Genomic DNA, 24913 nt, shown 5'->3' on the forward strand with positions numbered 1-24913 from the left:
ACGGACACTGAAGGTGTAACAACGTTTGAATATTTTTATCATATCGACATCGATGATAGCATGTTTGCGTTGAATTTGTATTTCACAATTCCCATACATAATTGTGTCTGTTGTTTTAAATAGCAACCGAGTTTTAAGATACGTTGTGAATGTTTAACAATAGCCTACAACAGAATATATCTTTAAAACATTTGCTTATGATGGTCTGTGTAGATACTACACTGGTGGCATAAATATTCAGATGTTTTACTTGCTACTTAATGTTATACATCAATGTCAATTACTCCACAAATAAAAACCCTTCATTAAAATGTTTACCTTAGTAAAAAAAAAAAAAACAGGCATGTTTAACCCGATAATCTGGCAATTTAAAACAATTATGGCTCAATTTTTTTCAGCAAAAGAACACGTGACAGAGCGTGTGACAGAGCATTATCCACAGCTATATGTCACAGCTGTGACATGCAACACTAACCAGCAGTGAATCTCTGGTCTCTGGAAATGAGGAGCTGCTTTATTGCCAGTTATTATGTCATCAAGTCAGACTGTTGATCACTAGGATTAACCAAAACTATAAACAGAACACTATTTCAAAGATAAGATATGCGATAAGCTGTCGACTATTAGCCCTTTTGCCTTTGCAGTTACTTGCTGTTCAACACAACTGACAATTGGACGCCATGTTTGTACTTGTGGAAAAAAATTTATTACAATAATTTTCCAAGATTACCATTAATAAATATTTATGTTTACATTTCAGTGAAATGTATGATTTATCACTTTCTACACAGGACATTACACAAAGTCAAGAATACACATTGTTTTAGTCTTTGTAATAAAGCTCGAATAAGTTGATCTAGAAAAAGGAGTCTTAAACAGCAGTTGATACAACCTATCCATGGAGTTGTAAGTTCAATGATGATTTGATTGTATATATGGCAAGGAAAACAAGAAAAGTCAACATCTGGAAATCCTTGAAGCTCCCTTGACAGTTAAGATAGGCCATTTTATTAAAAACATTTCCATTGGCCTAAGGCACAGGAATACTAAAAGTTTATATCAATCATACATAACACATTTTAAATCCCATACGGTGACTTAATGTTTTGAATTTTATAGTATACACTAAGGTGCATTTGATATTTACACCTCTCATTGCATCTGAAATCTAGCACAAAAGAAATATTTCTAGTTGACAAAAACACAATTTCAACAATCCAGATCTATACATTGTGCGTCGCCCAGGGATTTTTACTCTAGAAATTAATCAATGTGTTGTCCGACTGAAACATGATGGCTGGGAAATTATTTTATCTTCTACATTTTAAGCATTTAGCCTTACTTCAACTGAGCAGATTTATTTAAGCACAGTTGAAACTTTTCTTTGTCATTATTTAGTTTGAAGATAATTTGGTTGGAACCTTTGCCAATTAACTTAATGTTTGTATTAAGTTCAAATAAACGGAGAAATCAGTTTGTTTAAGTATCCAACACCTTCATATTTGATAATTGTTTGCAAGAATTCTGATGAGCATTTCATTATTCACAGGATTTGATTTCAAAGTGATTGACTGACTGGGCCTCAAAAGTACAGTTCTTGTTTTATTGCAGAGCGGGCATGGGTGGCTTCATAGTGGTCCTCCAGGGTTTTAACACACAGCTACACAATCAGTGTCAGAACAGTTAGAAAACATCTGCTGATCTATACATACACCTTATGTGTACACTTTCATCCTCCTAATACCAATGTGTGCAAGCCCTCGAGCACCTGCATGGTCCTGGACTGCTCTACACCTCACTACTGGTGGACAGTACATTCATCCTCTAACCTGCATGGAAACTGGGAGGAAGGACAAGAATGATTTACAGTATGTGCCCTCTGCTACAGCACAAATAATACTCTCTGCGCCCTTTGTGCAATGGTAACAGACTATGAAGAGGTTGAGGGTACTAGTGAGCCTCTAAGGAGTGACCGAGTTACAGGAATATATGATTTTGGTTTAAAATCCCATTTTGACCTTACTTGAAAATGTAGACTTCAAGTTTCATAACTTTTAAAGAAGTAGTGCCTGTTGAAGATTCCCTCCGTAGTTCAATGGCTAGTTAATGCTACTTTATTGGAGCAAAAAAGAGCCAACCAAAACCCAAACAAGATGTTAGCAAATCAGAAGGAGCAATAAGTGACTATATTGAATTCCAGCAGCATTTTAAGTGATTGAATGTGTGTGTGTGCATGTGTGTGTGTGTCTGTGTGTGTGTGACTATAAAGGAAAATATGAGTAAGTCACAGTCAGGCCTCTCAGAGCAGAGTGTCGTCTGTGCATCCTCCCTCGAGGCCGTAGCGGAACTCCTGCAGGTTGGAAACCCCGTAGAAATGGATGAACGCCGCCGCCACCACCAGAACATGAAAGATCTGATGAGAGTGGAACTAGAAGGAGAGAAAGGGATATTTATGTATGAGTTTCATTCAGTGTCATTTGCCTGTATTTGATCAAACAAAGTTAAATACATTAATGTCTACAGCTGTGTCTGAAACAGATCCTTTGTTTGTAATAAGAAATATTCATATTCATTTGTTATCTAAGAAGCAAAAGGTGAAACACTGCATTGTGCTCACAATGCAAAAATGTCTAAACATTGTAGATCCCTCCATTATGGTGAGTGAAGTATTATATGATTATTAGTCAGATGTGTTACCTGACTTTCTTAAGTACTGTTATGTAATGTAAACACATCAAATACTAACCCAGATGTCACACTTTCCAGGAAAGTAGCGCTCAGGGATCCTGGCTGCATAAAGACCAGCCCCAGTGATATACATGGCACCCATCAGGTAGAACCAACCCATCTGGCCGACTGTGGTGGCCTTAACGAAGCCCTCCTCGATGGTGAAGTGCATGGTGGGGACAATGCCGCTTAGTCCAAGACCCATGAACACACCTAAAGAAGCATGGACAGCAACTTTTATTGTCATTTTGGAAAAACTCAATGTCTACATTTCAATTAGAACACCAGAGTTTTAACATCAGAGAAAACAGTGCGTTCCAAAACTGTCATATTATCCTCAAATGATTAGCACCTGCTCGTGTAGGTCTGTGACGAGGTGTAGAGAACCGGTCCCACTGGGCCACAATGATTGCGGCGATGCCGAGGACACAAACAATGGTGAGGTAGATAAGTCGAGGCTGAGGGGAACAATAGAACGAGTAGTACAGCCAGGGCACGAAGGAGCCCATGATCAGGAGGGCAATGCCCGAGTAGTCAAGCCTGAAGAGAGGGGGCGACACAGAGACAACAGTTAGTGAAAGATCTCATATCACTAAACAAACTCTGCTGTGGATGTTTGATTATTGACATTTTCACAGGTACATCAATATGGTCCTTATGGTAATGGTTGGTACATTTCAAGTCTAATATATACTACTTACTTTTCATGTAGGTATGTACATCAACATTGCAAAATTTTTGTGTATTACAAATACCATTTAACACATAATCTTTGAAATTAATAATATGTGTCATGAGGTTTTTGATGCGTGTTTGGGCAGTGTCGGGCAGTGTGAGGCCATACTTGGAGAAGGTGCGAGACACTTTCTCAGAGTGGCAGTAGACGGTGTGAAAAAGCCAGGAGAAGCTGAGGCAAAGCACTGCTCCCAGGAAGAACATCCCAAACACCACTTTCTCTTGCAGTGGGGCCATAAAATACATGTTGGGTCGCAGCATGGTTAACGTGCCCAGACAAATGAATAAGATCAGCCCTGAGGGAGGAGAAAAAAATAGGTCAGCTTTACCAATAGTTGACAAGAGACCAGAGCAATTCAGACTCAAAAATGAGTTATTAAACTAGCTTGTCTGGTTGTAAACAAAAAAACAATCTGCTGCTAAAACCGTATGTTCAACAATTTTAGGAATGTTACACAAGGCTTTTTATCTCACCTAATAGGTGAGTCCAGATGTTTCCTGTTTCAGTGTGAATTCGGAAAATGCTTCCGAAACAGGCCCGGAAGGAGGGCATAGGGGGCCGATGTCCATGCAGGAGGTAATCGTTGTCCTTGAGCCACTCCGGCAGGACATGGAAAGGAATGACCCTCCAGCGCCCCTCCCAAACCTGAAAAGCAAGAATAGCTTTCACTCACAGGCGCAGACGTTTACTACAGGGCTCTTACACCGAAAGGGAGGATGATACCGAGACTAACACTGTATGTAAAGTAATTTCACTTAGTTTGAATATCTAAAGAGTTTAAGCACTGATAATCTTTATTGAGATTTTAGGAGACTAGACAACATATTTTCTGTTATTAGTAGGTGTTAAATAGATAAAAACATGTTTTTGGTCATTTACTAAGCTAGCTTTACATCTAAATGTCAAGAATTCACACAAGAAAATCACAACACATTATCAAGTAGAGACAAACATTTTTCCACTGCTTCAAGCTCCAATGCGTGTGGTGAGGAAATTAAATTTGACCCAAAATCCATTCATTTTGGATACATAATGTAAGACAGGGATGGATGAGGGAAAGCACAAACCGTCACGTAATGTTTTGTTCCTATGAATTTGGGAAGGTGGTCCCCAAAATTCTTTTGAACAATCGGAAGTGGGCCCTAAGTTACGAAAGGTTGAGAAACCCTGTCTTATATGACACACAACACGTGTCTGGTGTGGAATCATAAACCCCACCACATGTGACTCACTCAAACTACACAGCAGTCAGAGCAGGTTAATCCCTGGTTGTTGCTGTTCACCCAGATCTGCAGCTGTATGCCCATCTAACTCACTGCTAAACTACAGGATTCTACTTTTGAGATGAACAGCTCATTTTACGTGGCCGATGCAATATTTATGTAGGGTGCCACATTGCGTAATGTCCTAAAATCTTTCATTCTCCTTATCTTGCCACGTTGGAATGTTTACCAACCAACATTTAACAATCAAGACCAACTTTGTCAGATTGAGCTGAATATATCCATACCAGTAGCCACTATATCAATACTCGTCATTGTACAAATGTGTGTTCACTCTTTCACACTAAAGCCGAGGTTTGCACATGTTTATTTTAGGTCCCCGTATCATTCTATACTTGGCACTTTAGCCAAATAAGATCTAGATTGGTGAAATCTGAATTTGTGTCTATAAAAAGGTTTTGTGTTTATTAAATTGAGAAGACATTTTACCTTGTGTACAAACTCTTCCATCTTCTCCATGGCATGGTGGGCCTGAAGTGGTAAGGTCAGAACCTCTCCCACCTCATCATCATCCTCGTCCTCATCCGGAAGCACCGCGGCTCCCTTCAAAGACATCACAAGGGAATTCTGAAACAACTGAGCCATGACGACTTTTCTTTTGGAATTTTGTCCGGCAGCCTTACCTCTGAATGGACACCTTTGGATGCTGATGGTCGCCCCCCTGCTTCCTCTAGCAGTGGGCCCAGCTCCATCAGCTCAACATCTGGGACACGGCAGTCCTCAGAGATTCGGCAGTCTGCATCACTTGCAGACCCGTTTCGGCCTGACATAGGGAGACTGCCTGATGACCCACTCACAGCCTCTGTATTCTGCTTCAGACAGTACACTTCAGTTTCCTCCTGAGCAACGAGAAACACAATCTGATTAAGTTGACGTATATAAGAAATCAGACTCCAGTTCTCAGCAGCTCTCAATATAGTCTGCATTGCAGAGAGAGAGAAAAAAAACACAGGAAGAAACAAATACAGACATAGAGCCAAACAAATACAATACACCATATAAAGATATGCAAAATCAAACATAAACTCTATTATATAAAGGCAAAAGGTGGAAGACAAGCAGTTTATATATGCAGGTGAGATTCTTACTATGTTTTGTAGCCTATATACACAAGGTTGTGTGCAAAAGAGCATGTCAATAAAAAAAAGCTTGAAGAGGTATTTTATTGATTATATATAGAAATGCATGTTGCATATGTGGCTGATTTTTTTTTTTATCTTCCCATTTTGCATCACGGATCTTTATACAGAGGTGGCTTTAAGTGGAATTATGGGAGGACACGGGAAACACGTATTAGATACAGTCTGCATAACCTCACATGTAACAATGAAAGGATATTACGTACACGCTATGGTTCAATGTACACGGTAACACGTAGCACAGCACGGTGATTTAGTATTTCAGGGTTACGCAGATAAATTACTTATAGATTTATAATGCTAAACACGGATCCAACTCATTATTTAAAATGGCTGGTGATCAATCTGGGTCTCATGTGAAATCTGTGTTTCATTGATCAGACGTTCACAACAAGAGAACAAAGGAGACGGTTCATTTCCAGCCAAAACGATCGGTCGACAATTACAGTAACGACCAAACTCCTAAAAAATAGACGATAGACAGACATTTGGTAGTTGAGGCTCGCAAGAAAAACAAAACATTTCAACGGACGGATGTTGATTAGCACGGCATCAGACGGAACATGGAGTACAAAATGTAAACAACCGCAGGATACAGACGACTTGCCGTAAATCCACCTCGATTTTACAGTTGAGTTCTAAGCATCGACCTGAATTACATTTGAATTAAAAACCACGGATACGTTTTTAAGTTGGCAGGTCACGGATCGCTCATACATCATCTTGCTAACGATACCTTTTAGCTAGCGCGGAGCTGTCGCTAACCAGTCGAGCAGGCGACACTGGTTTGTGAATGAACTTGCTAGCTGAAATACGAAGTCTTTACAACGACACGGACGCACAATGTTCGCTTGACAACCTTGTGTACCAACATTTGCAATGGCATTTTAGTTAAATAAGACATACATTACCTGACAAGGTAGCCTTCAGACCAGGAAGGTGAATTATTTATCAATACGCGAAACACAATCCTTTCCGGAACTCGAGAGCTCTTCCGCAAACCTAATCCTCATCCTTTTTGTTTTCAAAATAAAAGCACCAATTCACACAAAAACAAAAACGCGTTCTGACTTGCCAAGCCTTCCGCTTGGTTACTTTAACTTGTAACAAACATGTAAATACAGGAATAATGCAAAGTTTAATTATATAATTAATTAATAGATAATTTTATTATGTACAGCTGTGCTTTTCCTACTGTGATATTTCAAAAATGTCTGCTGTGAAAAAAACGTATGCAGGGAAGTAAATGAAACACTTGACACTATTTAAACATTATTCTTTATTTTCTTCCACAGGGTCATGCACTTTCACAGATTCATCAACAGAAAACACATTATTATTAAGTCCACTTAAACTATCTTAACTGATAAATAAGTGCACAAAAAGAGGCACACAAGGTAATATGATTGTGGTCTGTTTTATATATTTTTATATTTATTACTGCTGAATGTTGTAAACTTCGGATCATTCTGGTCCTTTCATTTCAAGTCCGACTGTCCATAGGTCCTATGGTGCACATCACTTTAAATAAACACATAAATAGATCACTGATAGACCAGTCAGTGTGTAGCTATTGTTGAATTTGCAGTAATTTGCTCCAATTCTCAAATTACCATCAAAAGCTTGTTTGATTGGGAGACTTGATTGTGATTTCAAATACAGGTCACCTCATTGTCAAAATAGTACTGGTTCTAACAAAAATAATGGTGTCTAGCCACAAACAACAATAAAAATGTTTTGTTAACACTCAGGACATTTACATTTCAACTGAACACATTAATAGCTGCCAAGCATCAAGACTCTGCTTTTGTTAAATTTGCTACTTTATAACTCATGTGAGTGAATTAGCATCTAGTTTCAACTAGTTGATTAAGTCCATTAGTAATTCAAGTTAACTGGCAGAGCCACCGACACATGTAGGTATAAAAACAAGACAAATTTGCCTCAAAAAGTACATGATAAAGAGGACAAAACTGTGATCTGAAATTCAAGCAGCTCAAGTTCATTAACATGGTGACAGAATCAAGGCACCAATATACACAAAATGTGGTTAGCAAAGCATATGTTGCTCATTTACATTACTTTACAATTCATTCATATCCTTCATACACTAGGTGAAAAGGAGCACTTTATTTATCATCTACCACTGTACTGTCTTGAGTACATCCTCACACAAAGTTGCATTAATTGGCAGTATTTTTGGCTACAGATAGCTACATCTAATGCAGCAAAAAGTTGTTTTTTTTTGCCTTTATTGATAGGACAGCTTGACAGCGAAGGGCGAGAGAGATGGGGATGACATGCAGAAATGGCCACTGGTCGGATTCAAACCCGGGGCGCCTGCAGTGAGGACTTGGCCTCATTACATGGGACGCCGACTCTACCGACTGAGCTATCCGGCACCCAAATGCAGCACAATGTTGTATTATAAAATACCTAAAGGAGTCTGCTTGATGGCTTTACATGTGGCTATTTGAAATAAATCATAATCCATCCCACGATCAACTTCAACAAATGACAAAATGTTAGTTAAATGTGAAAAGTCAATTTAAAAATATTCACTCACATTGTGCAAATTTGTTGGACATTTTTGATTAAAAAAATGTGCTGCTTTTATCTCCAACCACTTTGCTGTGCATTTCACTGATCATTGCTTTTTTTTTTGAGAGAGAGAATTAAGAATTACAGTGATTTACAAGAGTGGACAAAAACAAGGTACCCATTGCAGTTATGCTCCAAATACAATACAACTGCTCTCCAACTGACTTTACTGTGACTCTCAGAAAGATACAGGTACACCTTTACAATTACTTTGGTGGCTGTAATTATTGTTAGAATGTATTATATTGGACTATTGTTACAGTTTTTCCCATCCTCTTTTCTTTATGTCAAATACACGCAGGCAGGCAAACGGGAACCATTAAAAAGTACTTTTTAAACGTTTCATTTCCGACCGCTTCACTTTGGTTAAGTGGGAATTAATGCAGTTGCTGGTTCCAAGTTCACAGAGTTCAGCTTGAGGTCCATGGTGGCCTTGGTTTACACTTGACTTACAAAGTGAGAGCCATCATCTACAACCCAGAGCCCTTGAGTATCATCTGTAGCTCTCTGAAGCGCCCTTCTTTGGATAACCTGCACGTTAGCAGAAGACAAAGGAAAGAATAATATTAGAACCATGATTAAAATGCAGATAACAAGCTGTGAGTAACAAGTATTATTCTTTCATCAAAAAGTCAGGCATATTGTGAAAATGCAATGTGAAGATCGATCACATTGTAATCGATGGATAGTAAAAATAATTTCCTGCCCTTGAATACAAATTACATGAGTAGATTATTTTCTTAACGCCACTTGATGCATCCATATTTGTAATATTGACTGACAGATTGTTGGACATATATTTTAATAGTCTGTTTACCTGTTCATAGTACTTTGGATTTTGGTTGAAGGACGCCTCCCGAGGCGGTAGGTTTTTCACTCTGACTGCTCCCTGTCTGTCAAGAGAGCGGGCTCTGGGGCTTCTGAGCTGACTGCGCCGGTGCCATGACTTGAGCTGTTCATTCACTACTTGCTGTGGGAGGCCACTGGGGCGGTAGTGTGGATGGTCCCATTGAGCTGGGGAGGGAGAGAGTCTGACATCAGGAGGTAAAGGCCTCTGTGCCCTCTGGTGGGGCACGACATTGTCTTTATAGTAATAGTCATATCTGTTGGAAGGAGAGGGAGCCGGCTGGGCGTAATAGTTCCTTGCCAAGTCCAGATCAGGTGGGTAGACCATTTCCTCATTGTAATATGCTTTATGAAAACTGGGGCTGGACTGAAGCCTGGGATTATTGTAAAAGCCAGGGCGTGGGAACGCTTGAGGTCCATAGCTGCCAACTATGCCAGAGTGCGGGAATGCCGACTGATATTGCTTGGGCAAATCACAAGGCAACTCTTGACATGGTGAGCTGTTGTAAGATGTAAACGAGTGTTCAGAGTTGCTATCCTCAGAGTTAAGATGGCTTCCATAGTTCATTGCGGGGGGAGGAGTCTCTGGCAACGTTATTGCATATTCTGTCAGTCTCCTCCTTGGACCTCTGGTGCGACCGCGGTCCTTTTCAGTTGAAGATTCAGGGTTGGATATTCTGTGAGAATAGCAAGTGCATTAGTGTGGCTACTCAGCAAACAGAATATGTACATCTCATGGTCACTGATATAAAAGTAATTGATGCACAGGTGAATCATATCCCTACAGTTGCAGTTAATCACAGGCTCACTAAGGTGTGCTGTGGACACACAGTAGTGGAGATGTATTTGGGGTGCAGCTACCTGAGGGAGAGTTGTCTGTGCATGCGCATCTCTGGTGTGGAAGGTGTGCTGTTTGACTGGGAGCGGCTCAGCCTCAAATGGGAAGCGAAGCAAGCCTCCAAGGGTGGCAACAACTCACTTTTGGCTGGACTGTTGAACACACAAAATGGCAGCTCAAGAAATATGATATTTTGTTTCTCAGTTCTTGTTTTTATGCATCAACATCTTAAAAAAAAAAAAAAAAAAAAAAAACAGGCTTTATTGATGACATCACCAGTAGAAATCCCAATGATTAAAACATTGTGAAGCTAACCCAATGAGTAAATTTGACTATAAATTAGTTTTAACATTTCCCTCCCAAATTTCCTATATTGCTACTGACATAATGTGGCTGAGATCATTAGTGATTTTATGTCAAATATATGTAACATCTATTACAGCAATCATCTACTGGATTTCATAATAAATCAGTAGAATTCAGTAGAATGTTTTCTTCCCATTGACTGTTGTCGCACCAGAGCAAAAGCAGATGGCAGTGTTGCACATTAATGAACACAAGTCAGGAGGAACAAGACGGTTTGCACTAGAACTGGTTTTGCTAGATGAGCATTTATCCAGCATTATTAAAAAGAATAAAAGGTTTTCATCCTGCTGCTGTTGTCTTCAAATAAATACAAAGCAGCTTAAGTACAACAATCAGTTGCAATGCCTCCATAGCCTTGACGTATAATACATTTCTTGAAAGGATCTTTTGTTAAAAGGCAGAAATGGAGTATTAATTATTCACTTTAAAAGGGTTGTTTTTTACTTCCCGCATTTCCAAAGAATCCAACCAGGTCATAATCACTGACAAGCATGTTATAAATGTTGTGGTAGCCACAAAGTCTGCACTTTCCACAGCTTAGTCCCCGTAACACAAACCACACTTTGCTTTGCCCCGGTACTAAATAGTTGATGAGGGGTCATGACGGATGGTCTTGGTTACCTCGACTTGCTGGAGGAGCGCGTCTTCTTGCTCTTCTGATAAGGTTGGTCGAGACTAGACTCTGTCCACGGGGAGTGCTGGATGGGAGGAAGGTCACATATGGGGCTTGAGCTTAAACTAGATTCAAGGCTCGGATGGGGGGACTGGCATGGGGTCTGTGGAGCCACAGATGGAGACATGTAGGAGCCGTTTAAGAACGACTGTGAAGACAGAAGCTTCGGAGGATCAGAGTCTCCTGCATCGGGAAGTCCGGAGGACAGCTGTGATGACTGACTTGTCACTTCTGGGGGGGAAAAAAAGTGTTATATAAAGTTGATAAATGAGTATCTCCTCCTCTCCATAGATCTTTTCTGAAACATCTTCTATTAAGAGAAACTATTAGCAGTTAAGTATTAATATAAACGTTTTTTACAGTTAATGGTTGTGTGGCAAACTGTCCAGCTTTTAAACTACATACAGTTGGTCTTGATCAACGCTAGATTTGAATGCAGGTCTTACCTTCATCTTGCACTACAGAATCAGACAGAGAGCTGTCATCAGATGCACCCAGATCTAAAAATACAGAATAAAAAAACTTCACGTCGCATATCTACAAAAAGCCAAGGAATGTTCATTTAACATTTATCAAGCTATGAAGTGATAATCAATTAACCCCCTGCAAAGGTCATTACGAAAGGGATTTGAGGGCGACTCTCACCATGTTGTGCAATATTAAAAGCAGGGAGTGGTGATGATCGACCGTGCTCCAGTCGCAGATGAAAGGCAGTCTCTTGAAGCCGTTTGAGTTTTTTCTCCTCTCTCTTGCACTGCTGTAACCGGCTCTTTTTAACAGCCTTACTCGGTTGATCCTCCTCGCAGAGCTTGCGCGCTGCAGCGTATATCTTCATCTGAAGCGCCAACTCAGCATCCACTAAACTCAGTTCTGACTCCTGTAAAATAGGGCGGTGGCAACAGTGTGACTCTTCAAACTTTGGATGTCATTGAGATTTACAAGTAGTTTAAAAGTGAATAGAACATTTTTCAGTGGTCTCTAAACACTGCTTATACCTCCGCTCCTTGAGGGAAGCTCTGTTCATCCAGTTTAAACGCAGCTCCTATACGTCTGCGGATCTGCGGAGGCTTCTCTCCCGGCAGCAGAGGGTAATCATCCGACAGCTGGCCGGTCAACTCCTAAACCACACAGAACATATCACAAATGAGGAGAGGTCTAGCTAATCATAATAGTTGATCAAAATAAAGACATATTTTCAAACCCTAACAAATCCTTTGAGTTCAGTTGTACGAATGAAAAAAATAGACATATCTCTTCAGCATTTATTTTGTGTCCATGGCAGTTTGGAAATGATCTGCTCTCCTTACATGTTGAGGCAAATACGTTCAAGGAATCTGTTGCACAACTCGGCATTTGCAGCTATTTCCTTATACCGCACATTCTTTCTCACTGTAAAGAGTATCTGTGTCCAAATTAATCTTACAGCATGACAGAGCACGGCCACTGATTTCATTAAAGTCGAGTCATAAAAACTGTTACTTTGAGTCACTCCTAACCAGCCAACGTTACAGACAAATACGTAAGCACAGCCAATGAGCTTACTTGTTCTTTTGTCACTAAAAGAAGGGAGAGGCATCTTGTCTCCAAATGAGTTCACCTGAGCAAGTCCCAACAGGAGTGCCCAGCCCGAGTGTCAACAGGAAAGAATGATCAGTCCTGGGATTTTACCCCGGAGCACTGATGCATGGCAGAAAAACTCCCAGTCCCAATGTGTCCAATTTTCGAAATGACTCCATGTTTAATCTTTCTGATAATTCACATGCAGTGGGAAAAGGAGCAGACAATATCGAAAATGAAGGGGTAATGTGAGTAAAGTGTCATGCTAGATTTATGGCCAGACTGTCATGGGAACATTGAATTTGCTTTGGCCTGCTGAACCACCAGGATACCGCTTCAAAGGCTACGATACATTAAAAGAGATCCACATTGTGTGGTCTAATGTCACGACAGAATGTGTCTGAAAGGAAAGGGATGATATTTGTATTCTGCTTGGTGGTATAAGCCAAAATAAGTGATGTCACTATGGACAGGACGATAGAATAAAATACCTTTTGTCACCTCTCAGGGGAGACTGGAGATAACCATTGTTAGCCCATTTTGAAGCTAATGCAAATACATTTGATCCAAGTCAGTGCTTCTGAACCATTGAAACAAACTCCAACAACTTCAAAGCAAAAGTGTGAACACAATACTTTCTAATTCATCCACATTAGTGCGGGCATGGTGGAACATATCTCAGAAATGTCAGGTTACTTTGTTAACCTGCAGTAAAATGCGTCATCAAACATCCTGCACTAAACTACTCCACCTATTCAAGCCTTTATAAAGAAGGGCTGAATCACATGCACTGTTGCAAGTACACTTTGTGACATCTTGCCTCATTACATTAAAGTGTTTTGTTTTTAATTTCGTTTTTATCCAAGCTTAGATTATCATGATTATGTAACATTCATTCTTTTATGCCATTGTTTTTTTAAACTGTTGGCCTGTCGATTTGTAGGTTCATTTTACTTACAGCTTCACGTATGCAGACTTTCTTCAGCTCCAGCAGGCAGAGCTCCAGTCGGTCTTGGAGAGCCTGGTGTTTGAGCTTCATGGCCCGTGTATGCGTAGTCACATCCTTTATATGTGTCATTGGGCTGTCCGACCCTGTGTAATCCAACAGGAAAGAAGCATATGAATTTATCTCAACTTGAAACTGGAAGTACTCATGAGACTTTGAGTAAGTGGAAACCAAAGCTGGAAATGAGTAGTCAAAACAAGCTTAAAGGCAGTGTGGGCCTTTAACTCATCGTTACTTTCAATATAATTTAGTCTATGACTGCAAATTGTGTATACATATTTAGAAGATATTGACTGATTGATTGATTAATCGACCAAATGCTTGGACACCAAAAATATATACGTATGCGGAACAAATACAGAGTTGCCAGTTTAATGGGCACACCTAGCTGAATCCTATGTAATGTAGAAACTCTGGTCATTTTGGAGATGGTTTTGGTGCGGTTGAATTACACCGGATTATACTGAAAGGTATTCATTAGTATTAATTGGCAACTCAGCGAAGATACGTGCATTATGTGCGTGACATATTTTGAACCACAATGAAAACAAAGCAAATGTGCAGAAGAAAAGGATCATTATAAGTTTATAGACCTTTTCAAATATAACAATGGACCCCTTTGTATTTCCTGTTGCAGTGCTAGTTGTTTGTTCACGCAGTAGCTGACAGGAAGTAAACTTGGACCGAACCTGTTACCCTAGCAACAGAATATCAATGAAAAGGTCTATTCATAAATCCATAGACATTATATATTTGCTAATGTTGCTACAACTGCATTTATCCATGTATCAGTCATATGTCACGTCATGGCCAATAAAATAACTTAAACTTAATGTAAAAAAGTAAAATTCCCTAATATTCCATGTCCTTTATGTTGACGCTGATGTTTGCTTTGGCAACTCCTGTGCACTTTAGCCTGTTCTATTTTACTTTATTTTCTGTGGCTTTGTAAGTATTATGGCATGCTCATATTATGGTGCCCTCATCATTATTGCTGCTCCAGATGAACTCTCGAGGCCACCGTGGAGGAAACAATGGTAACATTCAACGGAACGTACCTTTTGTTTTAATCGTTGTTTTCTTTAGTGGCATGCAGAATGACTGGCAGGATCTCCGTAACTACAACATTGTGCAAGTATTCAACTGGTGCTGTCTGTAGCCTTGGTGACTAATGACATTAAGATTAGTCTCAGGGCAGTGGGAGTGGCTTCAGGCAAACTGCATTGAGCACCACATACCTTCAGAGATTATTAACAGAATCCCTGCAGGTACTGACAAACATCTGTGGCACGACAGGAAAGAAGTGTGACAGCACTACAATAGGGCAAAGAATTCCTCCCCTTAAGAGGCAATCCCCCCATTCTTTGACACTTTTCCCCATTGTATAGGGTAGACAACACGTGGTTCAATTACGGTGCAAGCAATGTCAGTAAGGCCAGAACTAAATCAGTAGAGGCAAAAAGGAAGACTGATAAAGTTTGCTGTTAAATCTGTTACCATATGGGACTGACGGAATAATGTAAACAACCAAATTTTGGGACCTTTAAGTCGGTCCATCTGGAGAGGCAGATCTACAGTGCAATGATAAGTATTTGGAGTGCTCTTTCCATGGGTCCGGGTCATTTAAAATGCCTCCTCCATGTTGTGAAGGATGCAATGAATAATATGGCAGCAAGTCAGGCAGTTTTCACATGACAACTTGTTTTCTTTAATAAAAGGATATGACTTGCACTTGTTGAAACTGGTTGGAATTTGGCCAATTCGGCTTAAATTTGGTGTGTGCTGAAGTGGGGAATTGAATTAAGAGTGCTGATCATTTTATTGAGAATACAATTGAGATCTCTGCTGCCAAGAGAAGTATAGCACTAGTTGTTAACTCCATGTGATCTGCTACAATTGTGTCATTCTCTGAAAGGAGTCATTTCGCTAAGTATTGGGTAAAGCACAGGCTGACGGGTTCAATAATGATCTTGTAATAAAAGAGAGCGAACTGTGCCAGGGCAGGATTTATGTTACCAACTGGGTTTTAATTGAGCAGCGGTGAAGTGGAGAATGAGACGGGGGAAGTAAATTGTTTTTGGCAGAAAGACATCAACATCAAAAGTTAGTTGGGAGTTTTAAAATGTGTCTTCTGTTTGAGGTAATTTAAAACAGGTGCAGTGATAAGATTACCATGGGCTGCAGCTAAGGTTAGCTCCAACATTGATTTGGGCCTCCAGCAAGCATCTACTGGCTGGTATTACTTGATAAATTGTTATACCAATCAATGTGTTATTTAAATTAAGAGTTCCACACAACATTACCCATGTTAATTTCAAGTCTGAAAAGCAAATTGTTCAAACTTCAGAGATTAAACAATCCCCACTTAAATCTTCTTTCACTTATTAATGCAATTCAATAAAGCTGCCAGTGTCCCTCAGACATATTTGGGCAACCAACCAAAGACGATCAGCAGTCCTGCTTGTTTATACTAATTTTAGGTCTCATCCCAGCCACTGTTACTGAAAAAGATGTCTAAGAATCAAAATTGAATGCAGCCAAAGACCAAACCTTACTGCAGTGAACGGCAGTGACCATAAATTATTACATTTATGATGTCGCGTATGTGTTCTTCTGCAAGCTGTTATATCCTGACACTAAATTAATGGAGGAACATTTTTAAAGTAGCGATGATGAATAAATGTAAATGTTATGTTGCAGTGGCATTAGTGTATTTACATGGAAACTTTAGTGCCTGAAAAATACAGCATGAATCCATATTTTTTCAAAAATGCTAAAAATTACACACAACATTTTTTTACCTGAATGAAGGATGATGCCACTGTCAGTGTCACTGATCTCTCCATTGCCCTCCATGTCAGGGGATCCACTTCCTGTTGCTATTCTTCAGTAGATGACGGCGCTGACACTCACCATTTCCTAAAAAGTAATATTTCAGCTTTAGCATACATTACAAATTTCTAACTGTGATGAAGTAGCCTAGAAAGCAAAAGTGTTTAAGCCTGTGACATCTAGGAATCTAACTCCATTTAGGGGAAAAAACACAAATATGAAATAGGAAATTAAACAAGCAAAATTCATGAGGCTTTTGAAAGACAACCAACAGATGATGCAGGGCTCCAGACTTCTCAGTTGGTCGCACCATTACATGATTTGATCTCACCCTTTTTTTGGTAGCGCATGGTAATAATCAATGACCTTGCATGCTGATAAGATAGTTGTCTTAATTTGCATACCCTTCCTGGACTTTCATCATCAGTGAGTTGCCGCCTCTAGTCTATCCCTCCCCACCTTTTCCCTCTCTCTCCTTATTTTGCTATTTTAAAATAATCAGAATTAGCGTTATTGGCCAAGGTTTTGGAGTTTTTGCATCTCTCACAAAGAAAGAAAGAAATAGAAATAACAGCCAAGGACAAAGACTACAGATAAGGTACGGGTAGGCAGGGCAGTTATGTACACAAGTAGTGAAAACTAGGTCAAAAATAATTAATTATAAATATTATATAAATATATATAAAGTCGGCTCAACCACTTTATTTTGGGAATACCGTTGCACCACTACATAGATGCACTGCACACTGGATACAGTGCTGACAGGGGCATCACCTGACATTTTAAGTAGCACACTAAAAAAAAAAAAAACTTCAAATATGCACATTTCAGGAGCCCTGTGATTGGTCAATATCTAAAACCAGATCTAAAGCCAAACAGCATTAACGCTAGCTTTCCAAAGACTGCTCCGTACTTAATCTTGTGAACTGTTGATTAAGTGATTCAGGTGTGACTTGCATTCTCGACCCAACAGTCAGGTGTAGTCATAGTCTCCTACAGCATGAGTAGTACACATGCATGTGGCCAAGTCTAGGGCGTGTGTGTCTGTCTGTTAGTTTCTGATGTCATATGATCGCCATTATCTCATTCCTTCAGATAAGAGGCCCAGGACGCATGAGCCATATATCCAGCTGGTGTAAAATTATAACTGTGAAACTGGGTGGTAAGATTATTAACCAAGAGAACACAGGAATGTGCCGCTGGTTTCGTACCAACACACATGAGAGATTCTGCGGAGCCAGGGGTAGGACGCTTCCCAGCAGTCATTGTTTTGAGGAACAACTCAATGAAATGATGTTATGAGCAACATAAAATTATTGTTTCTATTAAATGTTGGTCTGTCCTCATGGTGAGCGAGCCATAAAATGTGTCCAGTTATCATCCTGAATATGACACAAATACAACTCATCCACCAAACAACTCACATGGTTGTGACTGGAGTCTTCACACAAATCAAAGATAATTGGCTGCTGTGTTTGCTAAATTAAGGCGGAACAGCTGATGTACATGGCACAAAAATAACAACACAACCTACAGCACTCAATTCAATTTGTTTTTTTCATGGTACATCTACACACGATGAAACTACAAGCTGCAGTGAGTGTTTAAGGAAAAACCACAACATATATGGAAATACACCACTAGGAATACAAATACTGATCGTTTTAATAATTAATACATTTCTATAACAGTCTATATGATACTGAAAGAATGACCCCACATCATGTCGATCAACTCATCCTTTTGGAACCCCCCAAAACTTGATGATCTAATACTTAATATCATGTAAGTAATTAAATCCAACAATTCACACAAAGACAAAGTACTGTAAAAGCTGCTATGTCCAGTCATACGTCTAAGTGTTTTGAGCTTTCAGATTCCTGTCACCAGTTCAAGGTGTGGTAATAACTGAAATCCCTTGAAAAACCAGCAGACTGTCATCCCTCCACCGACAAGGATGGAACCAAAACGACTCAAGTAGTTAGATGCACTGTAGATATGTGGTGTCTTGTCGTCAATCTGTACAATATTACTTTTTTAAATCAAATGTTTTGTTGGACACATTTTATCTGTGTCAAAGAGTTCTGTTGTTTTCTTTTTCTCAATTGACTTTTACATACACGAGTACAAACTGGGAATTTCTGACCCAATTTAGGAGTTAAACTGTACAGATCTACAAAACACTGGTCCCCTCATTATTAATATTTCAAGTCAAGTGTCAGCGTTATTACCACAGACAAAACAATCACAGCACACTGACAGTTTGTATAAAAGCATGGATTTCTTGATATGAAATATTAACTCAACAATACCATTAACGCAATGACAGTTATTCCACTTTAATCCAAATCAAGTCACCCAATACAATAGATTAATAAATGCATGAGAGATTGCCAATTGAACAACAAATTAAAAGCCTACTTACTTTGTAAGAAACTGAGAAAAATGTCAAAATCCAAAGAGTGAAAACTTTCCCTCAGAATTCGCTTAAATGGAAATGCACAACCTGAGCTATGAAGAGTCTGGACAGGAATGAGGGACTCGCCCACTAGGAAAGTGTTGGCTGGTGAAGAGGAGTGGCCACATACAGCGGGCTGAACACTTGAGTCAGTATCATATAACCCAGCACTCCCATCCGAGTTTGAAACTGTGTCAACAACAATGAGAAAGATACTGAGAAAATACACTTCACTCTACTCTCTTATCAGCGCCATAATAGATGGGTGGCACGGCAACCTGACCAAAATGAGATTGTGATGTGATTTCAAAAGCACTATCACTGTAAAAAGTCACACAGTATAACAACACACAGCATGACCAAGATTTAGGGCCCAGGAGAAACATGAGCAACAGCGACATTAGTCTGTTTTAAAGCTGAAACAATTTGCACAAAAAAATAAATGGGCAACAATTTTGTTAATTGACAATTGTGCAAAAATGTGCTCAAGTATGAGGATATGTTGCTTTCTTTATGTTGTATCGCACAGATTAAGCAATAATGAGAATATTCATGAGTTGCAGCCCTGGTCAGTTTATCCACAATATTTTGTTAATAAACAGCAAAGAGTTTTGTTCAAATGTTTAACTTTGTCAACAATTTCTGGGCCATGGTTTGCGGGTTGCATGTTGCAAGCTGTTTGAAGACAAAACAAAAAAAGCATGCTTTCATTACTGGTAATAGATGACTCTGTGACCTAATGACTCTGACTTCACCTTTCTTAGAAATTAACACAGTCAGTGTCAAAGTTCAGCTCTGCATGTACAAAGATCAAATATCTGGTCAATGCATTTCTACTGCCATCTCATGGATGTTCAAAGGGCCAGTGAAATGGTTTACCTATTATGAACTCACAAATGTATAATATCTTAGATTTGCTGATAGGCTTTTAAACTTCACCACTTCCAGGCTACCAATGCAAAGGCCTTTTTCTGGCCTAGCATTTTTGCCTTCACTAAAAAGAGGTAAGCACATGGCGGTGGTGGGATAGTTGCATGATTTACAGAGACCCAGAGGCAGCACCTGCTCTTTAACTGCATGGCTCACATTCATTTTGAATTTCAATATTCGGTTTGGCTTTCCAGGAATGTTGGTGTTCAGACACGCTGAAAAAAAAAGTCCAGCAATTCCCAGACACTCAAGAATCGGATCTCAAATGACATGGCACCGTGGAAGCAGCGGTCACGGTGACAAAAGCAGCATATATTTATGTAGTAGTCAATGTAGAAATCCTGTAACTTCTACATTTAGGTTTCACAGTGTGAATACAACTGGATTCATATCACAGATGACTTCACATATGGCATTGAAACTGTAGTGAAATATTAAATCCAATTTCTTGCATAATGCTGCATTTATTTTTGCTATTTTAGCAGCCCTTTATTAAGGGCTTATATGGCTTTGACAATGACAAGCTGACAACATATATGCAGCGAACAGCAACAGAATCCCAGCCATGGGGGTGCATTTCCTCCATTGAAGCTCAAGCAATAAATTAGCCAGGGCGGATAAGTATGAATGACAAGATATTGCAGTACAGAAATGCCGGTGTCACCATTTTATGGTTTTTCCACCAGGAGAAGTGAAAATATTATTCTTCAACCATAGGGAAACGTTGCTGATTTTCACCCCGCTTTGTATCGTTGCAGTGTGGGTGGTATATGTGCTAATAAACAATGTTCAGCGCCCCTCCGTGTTACCAGCGCCCGGAGCTCCCGCTCACTTGACCTTATTTGCTGGCGAGGGTCCGATGGGTTACATAAAACGTGTGAATTCACATCATCCGGTGACTGTTGCCAACAGGTGAGTGAGGAGCTCCATCCACCGTTAACGCCGAGGGGAGCCAAACTACTCATTTGCACGTACCACCCACAATGCTTGTTAAAAGCTCGTTTCAATCAGTGATGATGGAAACTCCAAGGGACGTACAGTAATAAAGAAAAGTGCTGCACAACAAGTTTAAGATACTCAAACCTGAAGTTAGTCATTAAGCTGTAGGTTAATACATTATTAACCACACGCAAGTCCAACAAGAAAGCATTACTTGACATTATCAAGTAAACAGGCAGCATACCAAGCAGTTTGATAACCAACTACAATCAGATATAAGGGAAGTAAAGTCATGCAGATTAATAATAATCTCTTCTCTTCACAGGAAACAGTTAATCCAACACTAACGCCAATAGTAATGTTTTTTGTGACACTTCAAAGTTGGAAGGAAATCAGTTTCATCACCATATTCCTCTTTTGATTATTTAATAACAACTGCTGTGCAGTCAAGCCCATCACGCTTGGTGTGAAGACTAGTTAAACTACTTCCCTTTGCATTCCTGTTCAACAGAGACACTCATCCTGTGTTGAAGTAGCCAGTTGGTGGATGTCATGGGTAGTTTATATAAACCAGAGGTCCCCAAGAGACAGAGAGCTTTGTGTAGGCAACACAGCAGCTGGCAAAACATTCTTTAAACATTCTTGAGTCCTTTTCTAAGAGTACAGCTAGACTCCTGCTGCCAGGGTGTAGAGCCATCAGCTGCCAGGGATCACACATTTTCCCCTCAGCATTTAGCAGCTCGGCTCTTCCACCAGCAGCTAAATAGATCATTTCACTGTAATGATGCTTAAATCAAGGTGGTGTCATTAAAAGAAGTGCTATAAAAGTGCACTTATGCACTACAAATCCTAAATGTTTGAAAAGGCAAACAAAGCAACTCTTGGAGTTGCTAAGTTCCTCCCCCACCTCTCTCAGCCTCCCGTCAACATTACGTTTTATGTTGCCTAAAGGCTCTAATTGACTATAATAAAGATGTGAAAAAAATACCACAGTTTCTCAAATGAGCAAGCGAGCAGAAGTGGTGCGTCTGATGTGGATTACTGAATTAGATGTTTGTGTACCACCATGCAAATCAAGGTCTATTCTAAACTGTGGCCAAGCCCTACTGTGCCTGAGAGTGAACACGTTTAAACACATTGACACCATTACACAGAGACATTCATAACTTAAGCTCCTGTTAAGTAGCCATCAATATGGACATATCTATTTGTTCCAAACAGTCTGCTAGGAAAAGTGAGCGCTTCTGAATCTTTATACCGACTGAAGAATTAAAACCCAAGATCTGATATGTTGGCTGTTTTGTGCATACATTTTTTCAAATTTGTATTTGGCATCTCTAGAAAATGCGAGATATTTGCTGGAATTTAAAATAAAAATATGAGTTTGAACAAAGGCTGCACGGCTTCGTAATGAGTGCCCCACCGGCAGGTCAGGGAGGTTTCAGAGGTTAAGCCACTCCTGTCCTCTAGCCCCCTGGTCAATGCAAAGGAATGTGTAGGGGAAATGTTTCAATGCAGAGAATTCACAATCCAACCAATATGACTGCTATTTAGAAGCTGTTTTATAGAGATAATTAGCATTCCAATATGTATATCAACCACTTTGTAAATTATGCATAAACTTTACTGGGCACGCATAAAATTTAAATACTAATAGAGAGCATCAAAATGCACTGTAACTTGGATGTTGTGGTTCCTCTCATTGTTGTGTCTTCTTATAAATGCTGTGTTTCTACTGAAAGAGGATGTTGCTAATGTAAACTTCTCTGCTGGGCAGTGTTTAACTGTGGTTCTCTTCCACACAGAACTCATACATCCACAACACAGATAAGGGACCAGGACCCAGACTTACTCTTTAGGTAGAGAGAATAAGAGGCCGTCCACACGTCCCAAAACTAACTGATGGAAGTTAACTCAAGTTTGCTAAAACGCCTCCAGGTTTATGTTGAAAACCACTAGGGGGGAAAAGTAACGTTATACAAGCGGTTACCTAACGATTATGACGTCACAAATATACCGTTCAATGCAGGGTACATCTGCATACTGCAACTTTATCTGTGTTAAAACAGCAGGTTTAGAGAATAAGAGGGGAAACGGTGCAAACAGCTTGACAAAAGCACGGAACCCTTTGAACTAAGGTGAAGTTGCAGGTAACGTGACAGAAAGCTCTCTGGAGTAAAACAAACAAGCAGAGAGATCATCTTATGGTATTTGTTGATCCCTTTCATCCACGCTACCTCGGTCTCATATCGCTGCAGGGCCTCGGCTTTCAGGAGTTTCTCAAAAGTTTAGAAACTCGGTTAGTTGCGAGCTTTCCCAAACATTTACCTATCCGCTCCGAGTCACGTGTGTTTAAATGAACGCTGGGGTTCAGTGGCGTTGATAGATAACGCGTTGCGCATATGCAAACAAAGTATGTAAACCAAAACGTCCAACTCCATCGCTTTTTCCTCTTACCTTGGTAGCCAGTTAGCTCGCTAGCTAGCCAGCTAGGATCGCGCCTCGTCTGTTTCCATACGAACTGCGGTCCATCGGCTCCCAGATTTTGAGCTGGAAGTGTATTTCTAGTTACACATTCAAAGGAGCAAAAACAAACCGACACAGAGTCCTCCAGTTAGGTCTCTGTGGTCTAAACGAGTGGGTGCATTACGGCATAGACATTAAAAAAGCACTTTACTCCCCAAGCGTTACTTTTGTTGGAGAGGGGAGTTTTTGCGCACAGTGAAGCGGTGGTGCGTTCAGGTGCTGTCGAAAACACGAAGAACTAAAACCACGTTACCAAAGTAGCTTTTTACTATGGTAACGTGACGTCTCAAGTTAAGTTTTCAAACCAATATCACTACAGCGAAAGTGGTCAATATGACTATTCAATGAATGACTTGATGAATTAATGTATTATTCAAGTATCATGTCGTTGTTGTATGTCTCCACTCTCTTGGGTATTCTGACGACGAGTCTGTTGATGGCTAAAATAAAACAATAGCCATTATGTGAAGTAATCCCCCGACAGGTGAAGTTGCTCTTATAATAATTAAGTAGCCATCGAAAGGGCTTCAGGATATTTTTTAACCACTATAGTATTAGAAATAACGATTTCAACATTGGTTTATGAACGCCGCATAAGTCATCCACTTTGCTGTGATTTACCGGCAGTAACCCTGCTTCGTGGTTATTTAGTGGACTTGACTTAAAAACACTTAACCTAATTACTCCAACATGACAAAGATTATCTATGTTATAACCGAGTAGGATAACGCGCGATGAACTGGCTTAAAATCAGTATGAGCTTCTTTTTGTTTGAGCCACTAGAGGGCACCAGTGCGTTACGTAGTCCGTTACTACTCCTGTAATTCACCTGATCACCAGTCAGGGTCAGGGACCAGTACTATCAGTTCACACTGAGATAACATTATTTTGTAACAAATTGTTGTTACAAATTAATGGTCAAATCCTAAATTATTGTATTGTATCAAAAGTTGTAATTACATACCTGGGCTGTTTGGTATTTGCATTACTAACCCGATTAAAGAAGAACAAAATTATTTTTTTTTAAAGCATGTGTCTGACAAGGTAAAGAAAAAAAGAAAAGAAATCTGATATTTATTATTAGTATGTACAAATATCTAATTTCTGCTGCACATTAAGCCCAACAACATAAAGCTATTCACTCATACCTTTGCTATGGCAATCAACATTTCATGACACATTGGATGAGAGATTGTGAGTTAATGTGTCTTTGTTCATTGATAGGAATGAAACTGATCATTGCTGTTTTAAATTGACAGTAAAAGTATTTCTAGTTTGTCAATTTATGCTTTATTTTGCTGTTAAATCACATTTTATTTTTCATTGATCTTTTTGTTCAAATTCTGCTTGTGTCATTTATAGCACTGATTGACATTGTAATGTTTTTTCAACCAAAATGCCTTGACTGACTTGGCAATACATTTGCAATGTTGTATTATATGGGACACTTTCTCAT

The 24913-nt window shown here is 39.6% G+C and overlaps 2 protein-coding genes across 3 annotated transcripts; both read right to left on the minus strand.

Moving 5' to 3' along the window:
* Positions 1 to 683: 683 nt before the first annotated feature.
* Positions 684 to 6892, minus strand: adipor1a (adiponectin receptor 1a). The gene is made up of 8 exons (XM_084037976.1): positions 6797 to 6892; positions 5370 to 5585; positions 5176 to 5289; positions 3937 to 4108; positions 3572 to 3758; positions 3080 to 3267; positions 2747 to 2940; positions 684 to 2428 (listed from the first exon to the last, which is right to left on the minus strand). The coding sequence occupies exons 2-8, from the start codon at positions 5514 to 5516 to the stop codon at positions 2300 to 2302; spliced, it is 1131 nt and encodes a 376-aa protein (XP_083894102.1). The 5' UTR covers positions 5517 to 5585; positions 6797 to 6892; the 3' UTR covers positions 684 to 2299.
* A 1663-nt stretch (positions 6893 to 8555) lies between these two features.
* inavab (innate immunity activator b) lies at positions 8556 to 23645 on the minus strand. Of its 2 annotated transcripts, none has more exons than XM_084020637.1 (10): positions 23389 to 23645; positions 16574 to 16691; positions 13725 to 13858; positions 12205 to 12327; positions 11855 to 12086; positions 11656 to 11709; positions 11158 to 11440; positions 10194 to 10322; positions 9304 to 10009; positions 8556 to 9017 (listed from the first exon to the last, which is right to left on the minus strand). In XM_084020637.1, exons 2-10 carry the CDS (start codon positions 16626 to 16628, stop codon positions 8925 to 8927), a joined length of 1809 nt encoding a protein of 602 aa, XP_083876763.1. In that variant the 5' UTR covers positions 16629 to 16691; positions 23389 to 23645; the 3' UTR covers positions 8556 to 8924. The 2 variants fall into 2 exon arrangements, with proteins under 2 accessions (XP_083876763.1, XP_083876762.1); XM_084020636.1 differs by lacking the exon at positions 23389 to 23645 and adding an exon at positions 19030 to 19128.
* Between the last annotated feature and the right edge of the window lie 1268 nt (positions 23646 to 24913).

Source organism: Eutrigla gurnardus, assembly GCF_963514095.1.
Source record: "Eutrigla gurnardus genome assembly, chromosome: 2".
In the NCBI taxonomy this organism is placed as follows: domain Eukaryota; kingdom Metazoa; phylum Chordata; class Actinopteri; order Perciformes; family Triglidae; genus Eutrigla; species Eutrigla gurnardus.